The sequence below is a fragment of the Vigna unguiculata genome, chromosome 8 (assembly GCF_004118075.2).
Source record: "Vigna unguiculata cultivar IT97K-499-35 chromosome 8, ASM411807v1, whole genome shotgun sequence".
NCBI classification, from domain to species: Eukaryota; Viridiplantae; Streptophyta; class Magnoliopsida; order Fabales; family Fabaceae; genus Vigna; species Vigna unguiculata.
This window is the reverse complement of record NC_040286.1, coordinates 14414844-14436495: the sequence shown is the minus strand read 5'-3', so window position 1 is coordinate 14436495 and position 21652 is coordinate 14414844. Positions and strand designations below refer to the sequence as shown.

General features: G+C 35.6%; 1 protein-coding gene across 1 annotated transcript; it reads right to left on the bottom strand.

The window, feature by feature from the left end:
* Positions 1-7360: 7360 nt before the first annotated feature.
* On the bottom strand, positions 7361-10760 carry LOC114194891. The gene is made up of 9 exons (XM_028085299.1): positions 10677-10760; positions 10329-10512; positions 10062-10158; positions 9842-9963; positions 9685-9769; positions 9490-9602; positions 9272-9377; positions 8999-9133; positions 7361-7559 (listed from the first exon to the last, which is right to left on the bottom strand). The coding sequence occupies exons 1-9, from the start codon at positions 10758-10760 to the stop codon at positions 7361-7363; spliced, it is 1125 nt and encodes a 374-aa protein (XP_027941100.1).
* Positions 10761-21652: the final 10892 nt, after the last annotated feature.

Genomic DNA, 21652 nt, shown 5'->3' with positions numbered 1-21652 from the left:
GTTGAGGCGAAGGTTGTATTGGCGCAACGCAGAGAAGACCACCGAGAGGTCCTATGCATGTTGGTGGTGGCTTGGAGACTTGACAACCATGTCATCAACATATACTTCGACACATTGTCCCATTAGATGGATGAAGACTTTGTCCATCAGGCGTTGGTAGGTTGCTCCAGCGTTCTTAAGGCCAAAGGGCATAACTCTGTAAAAGTAGTTGGCATCATCCGTGATGAAGGCGGTCTTGTTCATGTCAGATGCGGCCATGGGGATTTGGTTGTATCCAGAATATACATCCAAGAAACTAAGCACTTTATTTCCTGTCGCACCGTCAACAAGTTGGTCGATATTGGGTAAGGGATAGGCATCGCAAGGACAGGCCTTGTTTAGATCCGTGTAGTCTACGCACATCTGCCATTTGCCATTGGCTTTCTTCACCAAGACTACATTAGAAAGCCAAGTGGTGTATTGAGCTGCTTCGATGAATCCTGCACTCAGTAACTTGTCGGCCTCAGCCTTAGCTCTTAGACGACGTTCTTCGCCAAGTTTGCACTTTTGCTGGGAGATGTAGCAGGCTTCTTTGTAGATGGATAGCTTGTGGGATGCTACTAGAGGGTCAACCCCAGGTAAGTCAGCGGTTGACCAGGCAAAAAGGTATGTGTTGCTAACAAAGATAGGTGTGATGATGGCACGCTCGTCAGAGTTCAAACGGTGCCTAAGTTGATGGAGTGGCCATTGGGAAGTTCTAAAGGGGAGGTCTCCTCAACAGGTTCGAGACGAACATCCCGACCCACTCTAGGGTCTAGATCTTCGCCTGATAGGGCGATGCCAGAGCCAGGTGGTCGCTCAATGTGGTTGGTTTGCTGGATTGGGAGTTATGGGCGCAGGCTGGCCATGTAGCATTCGCGTGCCAGGCGTTGGTCGCAGTGGACAGTGAGGATGTTGCCAAAAGGGGATGGGAATTTCATGGCCCAATGGGGGGTGGAGACGACAACGCCGAGGGTGATGAGCGAAGGACGGCCCAGGAGGACATTGTAGGATGTGGGTGCGTCGACGATAAGGAAGAGGATGGGAATGGTTTTGGTTTGGGTTCCATCACGAAACAAGGTGTGAAGGTCGATGTAGCCGCGGGTGGAAACTTGTTCGCCAGAGAAGCCATAGATTGGTTTGTCATATAGGACCATGGTCGTGTCCAGTAGCTAGAGATTTTGATAGGTGGCCCAGTAGAGAATGTAAACAGAGCTGCCCTGGTCGACTAAGACTTTCTTAACGGCGTAGTTTTCGATTTCAACTGTGATAACCATGGGGTCGTCTTGTTGGTGGTCGAGGCCGTGGAAGTCGTCGTCTGTGAAGATGATGGGAGGCATGCGGCGTCTGTGATGGGAATGGGTAATATGGTTGATGGATTGAATATGGCAGAGGTGTTTCTTTCTGGCAGAAGAGGTGGATCCTCCACTAGCGAAGCCACCAAAGATGGTGTTGATAGTGCCACGAAGGGGAGGATCGGCGGGGTGATGCCGGTGCAGGCCGGTTGGGTTTCCTGGTTAGCGGGTTGGGTTGGGCGTCTGTCGTGGCGAGAGTCGTGTGGAGGGCGTCTGTGGTCGGATCGAGGGGGTGGCGGGATTGAGAGGAATGATCATCTCTACGGATGAAGCGGCGAAAGTGACCATCACGGACCAGTTCTTCTATATTATCCTAGAGTGCTTTGCAGTCTTTAGTAGTGTGGCCATGGTTGCGGTGGTAGCGGCAATACTTGGTCATATCAACATTAGGAGGAGTGGTTATCTTACGTGGTGGCAGGATGAGGTTAGCTGTTAGGGCCTCATCAAGGATGCGGGAGCGGGCGATAGTAAGGGGGGCACATCTGGTAAAACGGGGTTGGCGGGGTTCGCGTGGACGGGTATCGGAGCGAAGGGGATAGGGGGTTGGGTTGGCGGAAGTGGTGGCATAGTCATTGCAGAATTTGGTGTGGAGGATCTGCATTTCCTCCATGCGAACATAGTCAACGGCACGCAACTTGAGCTCTTGCATAGAGGCAGGTGGGTGGAGGTAGACATTGTTGGCGAAGGGGCCGAGTTGGAGGGTGAATGCCATACATTGAAGGATCATTTCTTGATTGAGGTGTGGGGTTCGAAGGGCTGCCTTACTGAAACGATCAATGAACGCTCTGAGTGGTTCGCCTTGTTCTTGTCTATTGCCCAGGAGGGAGATTGTGGTAGTTTGGTGTGGGCGGCTGCTAGCGAAATGGGTGGAGAACATATGGGAGAAAGCGTCGAAGCTGTCGATGGAGTAGGGTGGAAGGGTTGTGAACCATTCTAGAGCATGGCCCTTGAGGGTGGTGAGGAAGGCTTTGCAAAAGATCGCGTCTTGGGACGTGTATAGGGCGACATGGGTGATGTAGAGTTTGAGGTGTTCGTCAGGGTCGGTTTCACCAGTGTAGCTCCAGCGTGAAGGGTTCCCACTGGGCAGGAAGGGGGGTGTTGGCGATAAAATCGGTGAAGGGGTGGCGACGTCTAGGCTGGTAGGGTGGGAGCGGATGGGGAGGGATGGGATGCTAGATCATAGTGGGGAAGGTGGAGGTGAAGTTTTGAGGGGGAATGTGGGTTGCCGAGAGGTATTGTGGATTGTAAGGTGGAACATGTGTGGTGTGTAGGGTGGTGGGTATATTGTAGGGGATCTGGGTGGTGGGGAGGGTAGCAGCAGGGGTAGGGGTTGCGGTGTGCCCTGGTTGGGTGGATGGGAAGTGAGTGGGATGGGTAGAGGGAATGGGTGTTTGTTGGGTGGTAGTGAAGGTGTTAGGGGTGGGGTTGTATTCGCTCGCTTCTTTTGTGGGCTAGAAGGTTGGGGACCTTGCAGCCTCAGACACCTCCTTGGCTTTTCCTTTTAGGGTGGGATCAACTTCGATCTTTCGCCTGAAGCGAGAATTCTCTTGCCGCAACGCCTCCATCTCATCAGTGCTGCGTTTCTTCAGATCTGCTAACTCTTGTTGCATTTTAGCCTGGCCGTCTAGGATGGCGGCTAGGTCAGGGGTGATATTAGTGGGTCCTGAAGGACCAGCATCAGCCTGCTTGTTAACTCCAGCTTTGCTGCGGGTTGAAACCATCTTCAGAGAAAAACGGGTACTAAGGTGTTGTCTCGTGCCCCACGGTGGGCGCCAATTGTTCCTGCAGAGAACAAACAAGATAAGTTAGGCACAAGCGTCACCTTACCCATGTAGTCCGCTATCTCCTCAGTTAGCCTCTTCCCGATTGATATATGTCGGCTTGGACCCAAGAGGGGTTACCTGTAGAAGGGACTCCGAAGCTCAAGTGAGTCAAAGCTCTCAAAAGGTAAAATTAGGTGATTAATGGAGTAATGAATGCGTACCTTTAATTACTGGGGTCCACGTGTATTTATAGAGTATTAATTATGTCTGGTTATGCTATGGGTCGGGCCTTGGCTTGGGCCTTAGTTTGGGATGTAAGTGGGCCTGGGCCCTAACCCAGACCCTTAGGTGGACCCATTGAATACTAGGGGGCTTTGATTTTGCTAAGTATATTGGGGTTGTCGGCCTAAGCCGACTACTTTCCTTGGCGGTTTGTGTTGGTCATGTGCTGTCTTATGCAGGTTGTTCCTCTAGATGTTTAGGTTACCAGTTTAGGCCGGTTAGGCTCAGGTCAGCCCAGCCTAGGCTGATTACTTGAATGCTTTGGTATATAGGTATCGTTTTATTATTATTTTGTTGAGTTGGCTTGGTGTGGTACACTAGTCCCCTAGCCTTGGCCGATATAGGTGTCGGTCAAGGGTGATATGTGTTGATATGTTAGCGGGGTCGACTAGGTGTGGTACAAAAGCCAAAAAAGGTCCACATAAATCAACAATGCATCAAAATCAGAATATGTAACCGATTTGAACGATTATTGAAGAAAGATGGCATTTTGATAACCAAAAAACAGATGAACTAAGATTTGGAGAAGAAGTAAAAAAAAATGCATAGATGATGATAGAAAATATAGTTTGACATACATGATGCATGGAAAAGAAATAGAAAAAACCGACCTTTGAACGATTATTGAACAAAGTTTAATTTTTAGAAAGAAAATCGAGAATAAGTAATATTGTCAACAAAGTGAAGAAAGAAATACATGGTTTAGAACGATTAAGATGGATGGAAGAGACAATGTGCTACGATTTAAACTTTAAAGAAAAAAACAGCAAAGAACATACTTTTTGAACTTTTTGTGAAGTAAACGTACCTGATTATGAACAAAATGATATGTAGTTAACATTCCTAAAGTTGTTCTGGCAGTCACACTCAAAGAGGAATCCATGGAAGCAAGTTTAGGGAAGTTACCGTTCTTTTTCCTTGATTTATAATAAACATAAAACTTGATGGATAATAAGACAAACAGACGGTTATATAGATATGAAAAGACTGATAATTAAAGCTATATTAAAGAAAAGTTTTTGAAAATACAATCATATTTAAGAATATTTATAAATTAATATTCATAACGTATAAATAATTTTCAAAAAAATTTAAAGTAATATATATTTTTAAAAATAAAAACAAAATCAGAAGTTGAAAGAGTAATACCAGATAAAAATAATAATAAAAAGTTTTCAAAAAACAGATAACTAATTAAATATTGAAAAAATGTTAATATTATAAATATTGTATTTTAATATAACAAATGATTTAGAGTTATTTAAAAAAATAGAAAATTTAAATTTAAGGCACTAAACATAAAAAGAGGTAGACAATTTTTTATAAAATTGTAAGAGTAATAATTTTTTATTTGAAAACATAAACAAAATAAAGAAGAAAATTTATGATTAAGAAAATAAAAATAAAATTTCATTCTTTACATGCAAAGTTATTTAGGTTTTTTTATTTGTTGCTTGAGAACGAAGCCCAGTATTATGAGCAAGGAGAATTGTGTTAATCAATCGGTGAAAGGAGAATTGTGTAAAATATTTGATGAAGGAAGAATGGTTTTGAAGACATTAAATAAGTTTTATATGTTGTGAAACCAATAATGTAGTTGAAAAATATTCACATACATAAAAACTTAATCACTTTGATGTAGCTAGCATCATAATGTACTTGACATTAAAAATAATATCAAGACTTTGACATTAAGCTAGCAATATATACTCAATTTAAAAAATAACCATAGACAACAAAAAAGTATCTAAATTTTTAGAAATATATTTAAAAAAGGTACACAAATAGTGAAAATAAACGATTTTTTATAACACAATATAGAAATAAAAAACACAAGGAAATAACTTTGCTCAACTTTATTACTTTCATGTAGCTAGCATGATTATGGTGTTGACAATGTCAAATTATATCAACACACTTTGATTCAGCTAGCAAATTGTGACTGTAAACATAGAGTACAAAATTAAGAATAATAAGCATGAAATCTATTCATAATTGAGCAAGATTTGATGTAATTCATAATTAAATTAAAACATACTTGAAGTCAATGTTTTGAAAATAACAACCTAAGAAAAACACAAAATAATGGTCATGAGTACAAATACTTAAAAGCAGCAAATATTTTTCAAAAAATAACATAACCAACATAAACACCAAATATAGTCTATTACAATTTGTAGTTTGAAATGACAGAAATCACTTTTCAATCTTGATATTCTTCTTCAACATCTTCGCTGGAATCTTCTTATTTTCTAGAACCATATAGTGACTCTGTCTTTTAAGTGCTGGGATGGGTGGTTGAGAAGCCAAGTCAAGATTCTCCAGATGAGATGATTCTTTGCGGGTTAACTTATCAATTTCAACATCAATTACAACTATTATTCAACGATTCCTTTGCAGGAACATGGCTTGATACTATATTGTTCAAATGATCACTTAGAGTCTCAACATCATTTGATTCTTCTGTGAATTTGATCAGCAAATCCAAAAAATAAAATTAAATAAATTAGCATAGACAAAGCTTTACAAAATAAGTTAAATTGTAATCTTTAAGTACCTCTGCAATGGAATCAGATGAGATTTAATTTGTTCACTCATTTACTTTGCTTTCTTCTTCATTTGCAGAGTATAGATCCTAAAAATTTTATCCAATAGAAATAATATTACAATTAAAGAAAAATATAGGATAAGACATAAAAAGAAATAAATAAGATCTTACCAAAGACTTAACTTCAACATCAGTAAAGCTTTCAATTACTTTTTCATCCATGCAAACTTTTTTAACTCTGAATGATTGTTCAAATTTGCTATTATAATCATTCTTGCACTCAACTTTGAACAGATGGGTCTTATCAATTAGGACTTCAAACTCTTTAGGCAAGTCTCCAGCAGTAGTGTTCTATTAAAAAAAGGATAAATATAAATGATGTAACTTAATGAAAAAGAATTATTGTAGATAACAATAATGATTAAAATAATTGGAAAAGAAGTACCCAATTGATGAGTTCAAATTTTTGCCCTCATTTAATATTTAAATTTGGGGATTTAATTGAATTTTCTGTGCTTAAAGATTGATTTAATTAGGATTTGTGATTATTGGATTTATTGAGTAAGTTTGGTAAAAGTGGCGTAAAAATTGATTTTAGTTGCATAAAATATTATTGGATATTCTAACGTTTGTTGATGCAGCTGGAATTTATTTTTGGTCAATTAATAATGTGATTTTAAAATATTCAAAGTTACAAAATAAGTCCAAAATCAAGAAATTCTGAAAAAGAATAAATCAGGAGCTAAATGCACCCCCAGATTTTATTTGCACACTCCTCCCTCAAGTGGACCACAAAAACCTGTTCTGCACCCCCAGTTTTCACTAAGTTGCACCCCTCCTACCACTTAAACTCCACTAAACCAGATCATGCCATGTGGCAATCCCCACCTCTTAAAATTAGCCAACCAGAACAAGCCACGTGTCATAATCCTACCCTCACCAAATTAACCAATCAGATTCTGCCACGTCATCATCTTCATCTCCCAAAACACTAACCCTAATTTTCTCCTCTCCTTCCATCCTCCAGCAGTCGCCGCCGCCAACCTCGCCGGTCACCACTGAAACTCACCGGAAACTGCAGAACCACCGCGACGCAGCACCTCCATTTTCTCTCCATCATTTTCTTCGTTCACGCATCCATCAAAGCACGAGTTCTTCCATCTTCTCGCCACCACCACGAATCTGCACCAGTTCCGCCACCATCAACAGCAGCTCCGCGCGCCACCACCATCTTCCTCCATTCGCGCCGTCATCTCCGTCAACCACCGTGAGTCCCGCTGCCGCCATCGCGCAAGCTCCACTCCACCATCCTTCGCGCACGACCATAAACCAGAACAGATCCAGATCTTCACGCGAGCTTCCACCGTCCCTGCAACTTCGAATCCACCGCGAGTTCATCTTCTCCGCGAGCGTGAAGCTTGTTCCAGCCATGGCAGCCGCATCCAACCTCTGCAGCCGTCTCCATCTTCACCGCATCGCACTCCATAGAAGCTTGCTACACCACCACAACAACCATGCTCTCCGTTCACGCTCCGCACCATTGCACCTGCTCCATTTCCGCAGTCACCGCCGCAGATCGAAGCAGCCACGAACCTGCAAACTCGCCGGAAAACACAGTCACAGCCACCACGCCGAAAATCTGACCGCCGCGCCGTCAGCCGCGCCGTCACGAGGGAGGGAGAAGAGTGTGAGAGTGAAACCCTAATTCTGGAGAGAGAGTACTCTGCGCCAAGTGTCAACATCTGATAGGACAGTCAACTCTGGTCAACTGGTCAAAGTCAGCAGTCAACACTGGTCAAAACTGCAAATATGGTTAAATGAGAGGGGCAGAATTGGAAATTTGACAACAATTAAATTGCTAATTAATTAAATAAAAATAAAAGATTTTAGCAACTGACAGATAAAGCCCAAAGTCCAGTGGAAGCCTATATAAAGAGACTTAAGGGAGTAGAAGCGGGACGACTGACAATTTACAGCTTACAGCTTAGACACTTAGAACTCTCTGGTTTTGGCAAATACCATCTCCACCACATCTCTCATTCTCTTCTTTTATTTTCTTTCCTTCATATCATCATGTATTCCATCAAAGCCATGGAGGGCTAAGCTTTTAGGGTTGATTCCACTGTAATTTCTTAAATGGATTCTGAGGTTAGATAAATTTATATGTTTTGTTATTTTGATTATTGTTGTGGTTTTTGTTTATCTATGTCCTTTGCTTCTTAATCGAATAGAAAATAATGATTTTAAATCTACATACATGCTAATCATATGAGTTAAAAGGTTTTTAAATTAAATTGAGACTCTACTTTGATTTTGTTTAGAAACTTTCATTTGATTAAATAAGTTTTTGCCAATAATTGAGACTTTAATTTGATTAGAGGTAATTACTTTAACTAAAATTAGTCAAGACTTTACTTTGATTAATTAAGTTTTCTATCTGGTAAAGAAACAAAGGAATAGACATGATTAGGCATAGTAAAATTAATTGAGACTGTACTTTGATTGAATTTACTATGGATAATCTAACAATTCTCACTTTTAATTGAGACTGTACTTTGATTAAAAGTGAGGATGCCAACAAATGAATTGAGTCTTTACATTGATTGATTTGTAAATCAACAACAATAATTAATTTAACAATAATCTCTAGATAACCAATGAAGAATCTTATTTAGAAAAAGCAGTGGAATTGACCTATTTACTATTACTGTGTTTACAATCTTCTGTGTCATTTTCTTTGCATATCAAAACCCCCTATTTTTTTATAATTGCTAGTTTTAATTGCATTTTTAAGAATCAAATATTTGAGATCAATTCCGTATTCGTTGTGAGACGACTCAAGGTTATCTTAACCCTAACTATTTTGTTCACTACTAACTGGCAATACTGAAGTTGCTAAAGTAGTGGTAATTTGATCGCCTAACGACAGCGATATCACCAATATAGAATAGGAAAATATTGATTGTGAATTAATTTGAAAATCAAACAAAACATTTAAGTTAAATGTCAACAATATAAGCACAAATGATTACATATGAAACTTAACCTTGTCTTGTAAGTCAAGAATATCAGAGCATGATTTCTTCAACATTGCACTTGCATCACGATTAAATACAACAAAAGTTGTAGAATCCGTAGCATCAATTACACGAAGTTTAAGTTTATACCTAAAAAAAACATTAAAGACATTATGAACATTATTAAGTTTTTATAATATTATATTAATAAAATCATATTCTGAAGATTAATAATATTACCTAGGTTTAACCTTAATAACATGTTTGTTACACTTTTCACAAAAAAACATTTTGGAATCAGGATATACTGCTTTGTTGCAGATACATGCTGTATACCACCAATCATCATGATCTAGCACATGTTTGATAGTAGCCTTTACTACAAAAGTACTTTCTTGAAAAATAAATAATGAAACAATATGAAAAAAAAATGAACGGTAATTAATAAAAAAAATTTATATGCAACATAGAGACAAATATTTGAACCTGTTTAAAATCTTTGAGACCTTCAATTGAACTCCTAGGATGCAGCTTAATGAAATCATCTTCCAAGCTAACTTTAGAAGAAGGACAAAGTTGGGTAAGAGGTTGAGAAGGAGATTCAGTACTATCCCACATCCTACGTCAAAAAAATGTTATATTACAAAGATATACATATATCTATCTATAAACAAAGATATATCTTATGTATATATACTTACATTTTTTTCAACTTGGTTGCATCTTCACCATCACAGTTAAAAATTATCTTGGTACAGTTCATAGAGTTTTGAATAGAAACTTTATCTATAAAAGACAACATGTCAAAAACAATTTTAAAAATTAATACAACTGTAATAATCAATCAAAGTTAGTTACCTTGGAAGGTCTTCACTTTGCAATAATGTAAAGCAATGACAACATGTTGATCCTCTCCAGAGGCCAGAAATGCATTTAACATATCAACATATTTACCAAATAAAGTACACTCCAGTCGCAAACTATTGCATGTAAAAAATCAGATGAAAAGAGAAACAGATGAAATCCATCAAAAAAAATTAAAAACACTAAAGAAGAAAAACAAATGAAATCCGCTTACCCATCAGCTTCAATAAGGATGACATTCATTTTGGTTTTCTTACCACCTTTCTCTAGCTCCCTCTCTGTTCCAACACCAGTAAACATTCCAATGACATCTACAAAAAAAGGAAAAAGTAAGAAAAAAAAACATTAACAAAAAGTTAAACGCAAAGAGAAAGAAAAAAAAACAAAAATATACTTACTAACTAAGTAATCTGTGTCAAAACCAGAAGCTATGATGGTTGAAAAAGGGGTGTATGAAGTTCTAGTTTCGGAACTAAGGTACTTTCAACCATATTGACCTTGGTTCCAAATTGGAAGTTGATCTTATAGGTGTGATTTGTAGTTCTATAAGAACCACCATTACATGAAACACTAAAAGATTGAATGGTGTAAACCTTATATTCTTTGATTTCAGACTGGAATTTGTATATCAATGTGCGTCTAACAGATGCATCCATTAGGAAACCCTGCAAAAACATATTCATAAATGAAAACTTATGTGTAAAAATACAAAAATTAGGAAAAGTAAAAAAATAAAAGGTGTTTATAGTTTTAGGACGGTGCCTCTTTGTCTTGAAGAACAATTTCCATGGAACATGGAGATTTTCCTTTTGTGTAATCTTCAACAAACCATAACCTTACCACTCTTGCAACAATATTCTAACTTTCCTTCTTCGGGTTGAGTTCTTGTAATGTGTTTTTGGATAACAGACATGGTGTAAGGAATGAGGGAAATTAGACAATAGTAAGGAATGAAGGAAGGTCTGGAGACATGTATTTGTACAAAACAAAAACACATAATAAAAAAATATTGGAAGATCATAAATAAAAAAGAACACCATACGCATGCTCTGGTTTTCATTTCACAAATTTAGAAACAATCGGGAAAAGCAAAAGCAATTTTTTTACATGAGTAAAGATATTTACTAAAACAATACGCAGACTGTGGTTTTAGTTAACCAAATGGAGTAAAAATTGGGAAAAGTGACTAACAAAAATATGAAGACCACAGAAGAAACCAAAAGTTGTTTTTCACATGGCTCAATGTTGTGCAAGAAAAGGAAATATGGCAGAGAGCAGTAGAAAAAGACAACATAAAGTCACTTTAAATGCTGCAAAAGGTTGACAAATAAACGAAAATAGGAAATAAAGATCTGATTTCAAATAAAAATGTCGTTTGAACATTTGAAAATTTATAACACAAAGAAGAAAAAGGAAAGAACTAAAGTAATGGAAACAGTAACATAAATGTTGTAACGTAGATGAAAAAGGAAAGAACTGACTTGATGTCTGCATATCAAAAGACATAAAATCAAATAAACAAAACGTTAAAAATCATGGAAAGGTAGGTGAATTTAAAATTTTTAAATTTAATAGGTGGACATCTTTTTTGAATAAAATTGCTTCCTTTTTTATGGAATTCCAACATTGACTAAGACAACAGTGGCAGCTTGGTTTAAAATCAAGCTATCTGAGTAATACAGGTAAAAGAAAAACCTGAAAGTATGTTTATCAGAAATATATTTTGTAATGAATGGAAAGTAATATCAACTATAAAAACTACATAAGAATTAAGTAAACTTGAAATGTTGGGGTTTCTTGAAAGTTGAGGGACAATCAAATCAAACTTCAACAGACATTAAGAATATAAGCTCAAATTACATCCTGGATGGAGAAAAGTGATTTCATCAAACATCAGAAACTCAATAACAATGGAAGACATGTTTAATCAAAACATATGTATTAATTGAGTCCATATACAAATGAAGATAAATCAATTAACAGTGAAGAATTTCCTGCTACAATTAATAAGCACCTTTCTCAGGTAATAGAAACCAATAAAAGATTAAATAGGCCACAAAAAAATAATTTTCAAACGGTAGTATGGAAGATCTTTGAATCAACAATACAACAAAAAAAAACAATACAACATATTAAAGGGATTGCATTATCAGACCAATTGCATCATTTTTTCTGGAATAGTAGGTGGACATCTTTTTTGAATAAAATTGCTTCCTTTTTCCTGGAATTCCAAAACTGACTAAGACAACAGTGGCAGCTTGGTTTGACATCAAGCTATCTGAGTAATAAAGGTAAAAAAAACAAAAATGAGTAAACCACCATAAGCTTTCAGTGATAAGCTTTAATAACCTATCTTCAACAGAAGTATATTTTGTAATGAATGAAAAGTAATAGCAACTATAAAAACTACATAAGAATTAAGTAAACCTGAAATGTTGGGGTTTCTTGAAAGTTGAGGGACAATCAGATCAAACTTCAACAGACATTAAGAATAAAAGATCAAATTACATCAAGGATGGAGAAAAGTGATTTGATCAGACATCAGAAACTCAATAACAATGGAAGACATGTTTAATCAAAACATATAAATTATTGAGTCCATATACAAATGAAGATAAATCAATTAACAGTGAAGCATTTCCTGCTACAATTAATAAGCACCTTTCTTAGGTAATAGAAACCAATAAAAGATTAAATAGGCCACAAAAAAATAATTTTCAAACGGTAGTATGGAAGATTGCTTAATTGTGATTAGAAACTGAAATCCGCAATCCTCATCATGATAAAGGTGTCATCAGAAACTGGAATCCGCAATCCTCGTCATGATGAAGGTATCTTCTTAGAGTTATTGAACGAATAACCCAAAAACAATCTACACAAACAAAAAAAAAACAAAAACATGAGTTATAAGAAAAAAAATAACTGTAAAAGAAGTTGGAATCACTAAGATTAAGAAAAAAATTAGGGTTTCAAAATGAGAACTGAAGAGATCAAAATAGAAAGTATGATTAGAAGAAGATATGAGATTGAAATGCTAGGGTTTGAGGTGGCAAAGAAGTGGAGAGGTTTGAGGCGGCACAGATGCCGATTGCATTTGAGAAGGAAGATAGGTCGAGAGCGTTTGAGGTGGAAGAGAGGTGGAGACCGTTTGTGGAGGCAGAGCGATGGAAAGCATTTGAGGCGGCGCTAGAGAGGTGGCTAGGGTTTGAGGAGGCAGAAAGGTAGAGAGTGCAATTCGAAGAACATATGAGATTGAAATAGTAGGGTTTCATGTGGCACAGAACTAGAGAGGGTTTGAGTCGCAAGAAACGTCGAGAGGGTTTGAGGCGGCAGAAATGTTGAATGCGTTTGAGAAGGAAGAGAGGTGGAGAGCGTTAGAGGTGGAAGAAAGGTGAAGAGCGTTTGTGGAGGCAGAGCAAAGGAGAGCGTTTGAGGCGGCGACAGAGAGGTGGCTAGGGTTTGAGGAGGCAGAGAAGTGGAGAGTGCGAAAGACATGGTAGGGTTCGAGAGAGGGAAAGTGAAGAGAGTAGAAAAAGTGAGTGTGGTGGAAAGTGACAAAGAGGGGTTGAGAATTGATAAGAAGATGACACGTGTAATATTTTGCTTTTTATGATACTTTGAATTGTATTATAGATAGATATATTTTAATCTTCTAAAGCACAATATCTTTGAGATATTCTTCAAACATTTTGTATGGTAATTGAAGTAACTAACTTGGTGGATGGTTTTGTTGATATATATTTTTTAAAATATATGGTAATCTCTACTGATTTTGTTGATAATTTTCTTAAGTCTCTAGATTTCTACTTATCTACAAAATATAAACCAAATATTTATCTTTTCCAAATTTGTTAAATCAAACCTGAAATATATGAAAAGATAATAAAAATAAAATAAAAATAAAAGAAAAAAAACATGATAATGCCAATTACCAGTAATAGAATCAGAAATCACAACCTCATTTGATAGAAATAGTACAAAATACTTACAATTGGTGGAAATAAAAGTGAAAGTCACAAAGGGTGGAAAGAGGAAAGATCCTTGGTGGAAGGTTTTCCAATTGAAGCCTCGAGTTGTAGAGGTCTAGTACATTGCAGCTTGTTTCCTCTTCAAGTTCTTCAACCTCCTATAGCATGTTATGCAACTAGCTAGCTGTGGCAAACCGCAAAACTTGATTAAGTTCAAAACCCACAAACAATAAAACTTTTATGAACCATAACTTTACTATAGTCATCTGGGGACATTTGAAGTGCATTCCAACCATGAATTTGATTTTTTTACAAATCTAGGCACCAAGCTAGCTAGTCGCGGCTAACTGTCAAACTTGGCTAAGTTCAAAACCAACAAACCTCAAACTTTTATGCACCAAAACTTTTACAGTAGTCATTTGAGGACATTTGGAGTGCATTCCAACCACCAACACTCAAAAACCACGAATTTCATTTTTTCCAAATCTTGGGACCATGCTAGCTAGCCGCGACAAATCGTCAAACTTGGCTAAGTCTAGAACCCAAAAACCTCAAAAATTTTATGAATCATAACTTTTAAAATAGTCATTCAGAAATTGGAATGTGATACAACCTCCAAAACTTAAAAACCATGAATTTCATTTTTTCACAAATTTTGGCACCAAGCTAGCTAGTTAGCCACGACAATCCGCCAAACTTGGCTAAGTCCAAAACCCACAAACCTCAAAACTTTTATGCACCATAACTCTTAGAGTAGTCATTTAGGGATACTTTGAGTGCATTCCAACCACCAAAACTCAAAAACCACGAATTTCAAATTTTCACAAATATTGGCACAAAGCTAGCTAGTTGCGACAAACCGGACAACTTGGCTAAGTCCAAAACCTACAAACCTCAAAATTTTTGTACACCATTACTTTTACAGTAGTCATTTGGGGAAATTTGGAGTGCATTCCAGCCACCAAAACTCAAAAACCACGAATTTTAGTTTTTCACAAATTATGGCAGTAACTAACTAGCCACGACAAATTACCAAAATTGATTAAGTCCAAAACTCACAAACCTCAAAAATTTTATGCACCATAACTTTTAAAGTAGTCATTTAGGGACATTTGGAGTTCACTCCAGTTCTAAAACTTAAAAACCACAAATTTCAGTTTTTCACAAATCTTGGCACCAAGCTAGTTAGCCGCAACAAACAGCCAAACTTGGATAAGTCTAAAACTCACAAACCTCAAAACTTTAATGACCATAACTTTTAAAATAGTCATTTAGGGACATTTGTAGTCCATTCCAACCACCAAAACTCAAAAACCATGAATTTCAATTTTTCACAAATATTGGCACTAAGCTAGCTAGTTGTGGCATACCGCAAAACTTGGATAGACGGCTAAACGTAAACAACCGTGGGAGGCTCAATGCGACCCATGTGCCATGAGAAACCATGTTATGCATGCACCACATGAGGGGGAGGCTTCATGGCCCTCCCTCAAACCAACCAGTGTGTAATTGGCTAGCTCAAAGAACACTACCCCCTATAAAAGGTTAATGTGCAAAAGTCATATTTGTACAAGTAGATACACTATTTTTTTTTATTTTTTAATACCCATGATATTCATAAAATAGGGAAAAATGGAAAAGCAATGTAGTGTTCGAATTTAGACCAAATATTTTGTAGTCCACTACATGATAGAAGGAAAATACAAACTATACAAAAGATGATTTTGGTTAATATTATAATCCACACAATATATAGTTTAATTATGTGAATCAAGGGCCTAACCAAGGAATGAAAGTAAAACTTTATAATCAACGTTATTTCGTGTCTCCATTCCCATCTAAAGGGTATAAAATACCTAAATTTGAGTGTAAGGATTTAACATTAAGTGAAAACTTGAAAATGCAGTACTTCCTGAGTTCTTTGACAAAATGTGCTTTTACATGGTTCACAAATTTACCTCCAAATTCAATACATGACTAGGTTTAATTGGAAAAGAATTTTTGTGAACAGTTCTTTAGCAGAGAAACACAGGTAAGACTAATTGATGTAATGAATGTGAAAAGTTTCAATAATGAGAACATGGATGATTATTTGAATACATTTCAACGAATGAAATATAGGTATGTTACTGAAATTCCAGAACATGAGTTAGTAAGGATGACAACATCTGGTTAGAGTTCTCAATACATAAGAAATTAATAAATTTACCATTAAGGGATATGGCCTAATTGGCAGATAAAGTGAGAAGAATTAAACAAATTAAATATGAGAAAGAAAGATATTGAAGATTTGAGAAACCTATAAAGAAAGAGAAAGTATCTTATATAGGTACTTCGAGAAGTAATTTTATTAGAAATATCATAAATGAATGAGGACAATATGAGTGAAAGTTAAGAAGTTAACTTAGCTAAGTTGAAAATAGGACCACCTTATATGTGTAAATTATTACAAAAACGTGAAGTGAATATGTAAGTATTGAAATGGTTGAAATGCCAAGAAAAAGGGGGCTGAATTGGCTAGTTAAAAAATAAGGTGACTTTTAAAAACCTAAAACAGTTTTCAATTGAATCAAATCAACCACCAAGTATGGATGCAAACACTCCTAGACTAGACACTTTCAATTGATCAAAAAAAGAGTTGGCCGAGTGATTTCATTAAACAGATACAGTTCTAATATAATCAATAGGTTAAATCACAAATATAGTCGACTAAAAAATTGGGAAAAATGCAAAAATGAAAATTTGTAATTTAAAGCAAGAACAATATGAAAGATCAATCAAGATAGGTTCAAATGAGTTATACAAACATGAGAAATGTTGTAGATAATGCCAGATCACACAAGAATGTCAAAAAGATTATTCAAATCAAAATTCTTTAAACTTTAGAGTGAAATACAAGAGAGAAGGGTTAGAGAAAATAACAATGCACAAGATTTTTATACTGGTTCACTCAAACCTGAGCTACATCCAGCTAGTCAAGGTACTTTGAGCCTGACTTTGCACTATTTCAAAAGATTTACAAAGTTCACAACAGTACACTTTTAAAATATGCAAGAACACCACACAATGACTCTTGAATCACACAAGAACCAAACCAACCAACAAGACACATCTTGCAGACCTGGAAAACCACTAGGTGCAACCTAAAAGCTTGAGAAAGACCAAACTTTAGTGGTAGCATAGTCTTTCCTACCACAACCACCTTTTTCAAGCTTCAAACACCAAGCAAAATGTTCCAAGAATAATCTAAGATCAATCTTCAACAAATGCACTTTCTATGATCACAAAAGAGATAGAATTCCACAATTTCCAGAAATATTTTGTGCTCAAAAATGGTCTTCTTACCTCTCTTTCAAAAAAATATAGTTTTTATAGTCAAACTGTTACAAAATTCAACAAGTTGATTTTTAAATCAATCGGTGATTTCACTTAACTGAAGTGAAATCAGTTGATTGCAAAATAAATCAACAGATTGAATAACTCTCGGTTAAGACTACTGCAGCTAACCTTTTAATATGTTAAAAATACATTTAACAAATTAAAAGACACCATTTAACTTATTGAAAAACATTTGAACAAATTAAAAGATACAACTAAGACCATATACATCTAATTAATGCAAAATGGTTTACAATATAAATTACAATCTTCAAGCATGTTTTTCCCATGATTTATCCAGATAGAGAGCACGCACACAAGGCTTGATCAACTCATAAAAAATCAAATATTTACATCTTCATCAATGTAAGCATGGTTCAAACATGTTCCAAGACAATGGCTTAAAGTACCTTCATTAAAACTTTATCAAATCTTCAAGCACCAAATCATCCAAGTTATTTATGCCAACAAATAACAAATGGGAAATCGAACATATACATTCAATGTATCTAAAGTTGACCAAATCTTTGATATTCTTTCGAAAGATAAAGAAATGAAGTTTAATGATGACCATAAGATTCCCTCTTTAGAATAAAGAAGAGGAAGAAAATATTGTAAGTTTCACAATCCTCATTGTCATATGACTAATAACCGCATACATTTCAGGAATACTATCCAGATGCAATCACTAAAGGAAAGGTTAAATATTAGGATAAACCGAAGATACTAAATACTGACCATTTCAAGAATTAGGTGAGATATGTAGAACCAATCTTGACACTACAGATGGTGTTGGAAAATTCCTTGTGTTAAACATCATGATGGTTGATGTTAGCTCTGAAGACATGAACCCAACACATGTGAAACTTAATACATTGGAGGATCACTTCGAGAATGAGTTAGACTGATTCGAGTTCGAGTATAAAATTTATCCAAAAGCGGGAGACTCCATGATAGATTTCTTGACCAAAAAGAGAGAGAAAGATCAGGATGTGACTCTCTACCCTAGGTGCATTATTGGTTTTTATCAATGCGCTATAAAGGCTTTCAAGGTTGTCAGAAGAAAGACAGCAAGTATTACAAAAAATAAGCAAGTGGCTTAGGTCGAGAATATGCAAAGGTTTGTGAAATTTTTTGTTCCACATGCAAAGCCCCCAATGAATGAATAGGTTGGAAGATGCCCATTTTACCCTACGAATCAAAAGCTGCTCAAGAGTAAGAATGAGTTTGATAGATTGTCTTTTAGTCCAAGTATGAGAAATGAGTACCCAAAAGGCACCTAGGATGAAAAGACATGACCCTTTTGGGAGGCAAGTGCAAGAAAATAGATTCTTCGATCAAGGTATCCAGAGTTAGTCTAATCATGTTTTTTTTTAAAACTTTGATCACCCTAGCATGGATGACGAAATTAAACTACTAGGACTTAAGCGTTGGCATCATCTCAATCCTGATGGCAAAATTTCCAATTCATTATGAAAATGAGTTAAGGATGAATGATTTTCATCATGAAGATCATTATGAACCTGAGATGGAGCCAAAAGTGATATGGATATAGGAGGTTGCATTTTAAAAACCACTTAGATAGAACCACCTTCTAAAGAGACGAGGTTTCATTTAAAGCATTTGATGTTGTAAATCAAAATCGAAGGACAAATGGTGGACAAGGTTTTGGTTGATGGAGGGCCAAACAATGAAAATCTTTCCCAAAGCCATGTTGAAGAGCTCTAATCTAGCAAATCAAGATTGAGTTAAAATAATGTCATGATAATATATTTCAGCGGAAGGTCATCGATCGAGGTTGATGGGGATGATCATGCTCGATGTGACCGTAGGTACACAAGAGTCACAATGTTTATAATCATCTAATCTTAAGCAAACTTTAATATTTTGTTAGGGAGAGAATGGATTCGTGGATTTGGGGCAGTCCCTTCGACAACTCATCAAAAGTTGTTTATGTGGAATAGAGATGAACACTCGGAGGTAATGTGGCATAGGCTAATCGACCCTTGAAGAGTTTTATTATCACAAAGTCATTCACTTTTGAGACAACTACAGATTTCAACTCAAAGAAAATACATTCACCATGGGTTATCGAAATGAATCTCGAGAAGGGATTCAGATGAGAAAACCAAACTCGAAATGGCCAAAGAAGCTGGTTGGCGAGAAATACTTGTCTTTATGGACCAAACTAGAGGCCTATGTTGAGTATGTTGAGTTCAAAATTGATCAATAAAGTTAAATAATAATGGGATAGGAATACGTATAGTAATGTGGGTATAAATAAGTTGAATGTTTCGACGAAGTCAAAAAATGTAGATATAGGTGTAAGTAGGAACCTATTAGATTGTATCTATGATCAGAGCCAATTAGGATTTGAAAGGTTAATATCTTCGCATGTTAAAACAGTTCAGCCACAAGATCCTCTTGAAGAAATTAATCTGAAGGAAGAGACAAACAAACGTCCAACTTTATCAACAAATTTGCTAAGTGTAGAAATGAGAGAAAGCTTGATCGAATTTTTGCGTTAGTTTAAAAATTGTTTTCTTGGGAGTATGAAGAGATGCCTAGATTGGATAGGTACCTGTTCGTTCATCGATGGCCTATTATTGAGGAAATAATCCAATAAAATAAGCCCCGCGAAGATTTGTACCTAGAGTGATGGACAAAATCAAAGAAGAAATCGAAAGATTGTTAAAGGCAAAATTCTTCAAAACAACCATGTATGTCGATTGGATTTCAAATATAGTTCCAATATTTAAGAAAAATGGAGAATTGAGGATTTGTATTGATTTTATAGATCTTAATAAGGTTACTCGAAAGACGAGTACCATATGCTAATTTTTTAGATGTTAATTGATGCGGTGGTAGACAGTGAAATGGTAAGTTTTTTAGATGGATATTCTGGGTAGAATCATATTTTTATAGTTGAAAATCACATTTTGAAAGTAGTTTTTTGATGCTCGAGGGCATTAGGAATATATGAATGGTTAATAATGCCTTTTTTGGATTTAAAAATGTTGGAGCTAGTTATCAAAAAGCTATGAACTTGATTTTTCATGATTTAAATGTTGACTTTGTGCAAGTATATATTGATTACATTGTGATCAAATTGAAATCAAAAATTTCTAATTCAGATAATTTGAGAAAGTCTTTTGAAAGAATGAGAAAACATGGTTTGAAAATGAATCTATTAAAATGTGCATTCGGTTTAAGTGTAGGTGAATCCTTAGGATTCATTGTTTATGAAAGGCTTCGGGATTGATGGAAAAAATGTCAAAGAAATAATTGATATAATAGCTCTAACGAAGAAGAAATTGTTGCAATCACTATTGGGTAAAATAAGTTATTTTAGGAGATTTATTTCAAATTTACCAAGAAAAATTCATGTGTGTTTTCCTTTGGTAAGATTAAAAAAAGAGCAAGAGTTCAAGTGGGAGAAAGAACAAGATGAAGATTTCAAACAAGTGAAAGTGGTACTGATTAATCCTCTAGTGTTTATACTAGTGACTCAAGGAAAATCGCTGAGATTGTATGTATCAACTTCGACAAAAACAATAACAAGCATGTTAGCGCAAGAAAACTCAAATGGAGTGTAATGTGCTATATATTATTTAAGTAGAATGGTAAATGTTAAAACCCATTACAATGATATTGATAAATTGTGTTTATGTTTGTTTTATTCTTGTTCTAAGTTGAAAGAGAATGGATAGTTTCTTGAAAGAAGCATTCACAAATATAAAATTGAAGAAGTTAACAATAAAGATCAAAAGAAACATTGAGAAGAATTTACTGCTGATGTGGGCTTAGTAGACATAAAGGACACAATGTAGTGGTTTTGGACAATTATTCTAATTATTTTGTAATTTTCTTTAGTTTTATATTTTGCTTAGATGTGAAAAAGAATAGAAAATATAAATAGGTTATTTGTGTTCAAAAATAGGAAATAGATTGTATTTACAAAAAAGAAATACTTTGAGAATGTCGGGAATATGATAATGACAACTCCGATGAAGATCGTAGCAATTTGGGTCACCACTTTAATAAAAAAAGTTTACCAATTCTTATTTTATCCTCAGTAATTTAGTTTACCGCATTTATTTTCTTACATTTGTACATTGTTAGATCCTTTATTTTCTTGGTGGTTTATGTTTCACGCAGTTTCTCTTTGCAATATTTATTTTTCAAACCATCTTTAATTCACCTTCATCTTCAATATTCTGATTTATGTTACTGAAAAACAAGTATTAAGATTCCTAAATTGTCTAAGGCTTTCTAAAATCTATTTATTTGGAAGAAATGCACAAGTTATTAATTAAATGAAGTAGATATATATATATTTATAGAGTTGATTCAAAATATAAATGATTTACATATTGACTTTGTATTGATTGTTGAATCCTAAATTAAATACTCTAACTTACATTGAAAAACAATTTGTTTGTCAGTCCTATTAGAATAA

Excerpts from the sequence above, each read along its gene's own strand:
- LOC114194891 (XM_028085299.1), bottom strand. The coding sequence starts at position 10,760 with ATGTCTGTTATCCAAAAACACATTACAAGAACTCAACCCGAAGAAGGA. Across the intron at positions 9,603-9,684 it reads GCAACCAAGTTGAAAAAAAT|GATGTGGGATAGTACTGAAT; the intron begins GTAAGTATATAT and ends TTTTTGACGTAG. Across the intron at positions 9,134-9,271 it reads GTATATCCTGATTCCAAAAT|GTATAAACTTAAACTTCGTG; the intron begins GTTTTTTTGTGA and ends TGTTTTTTTTAG.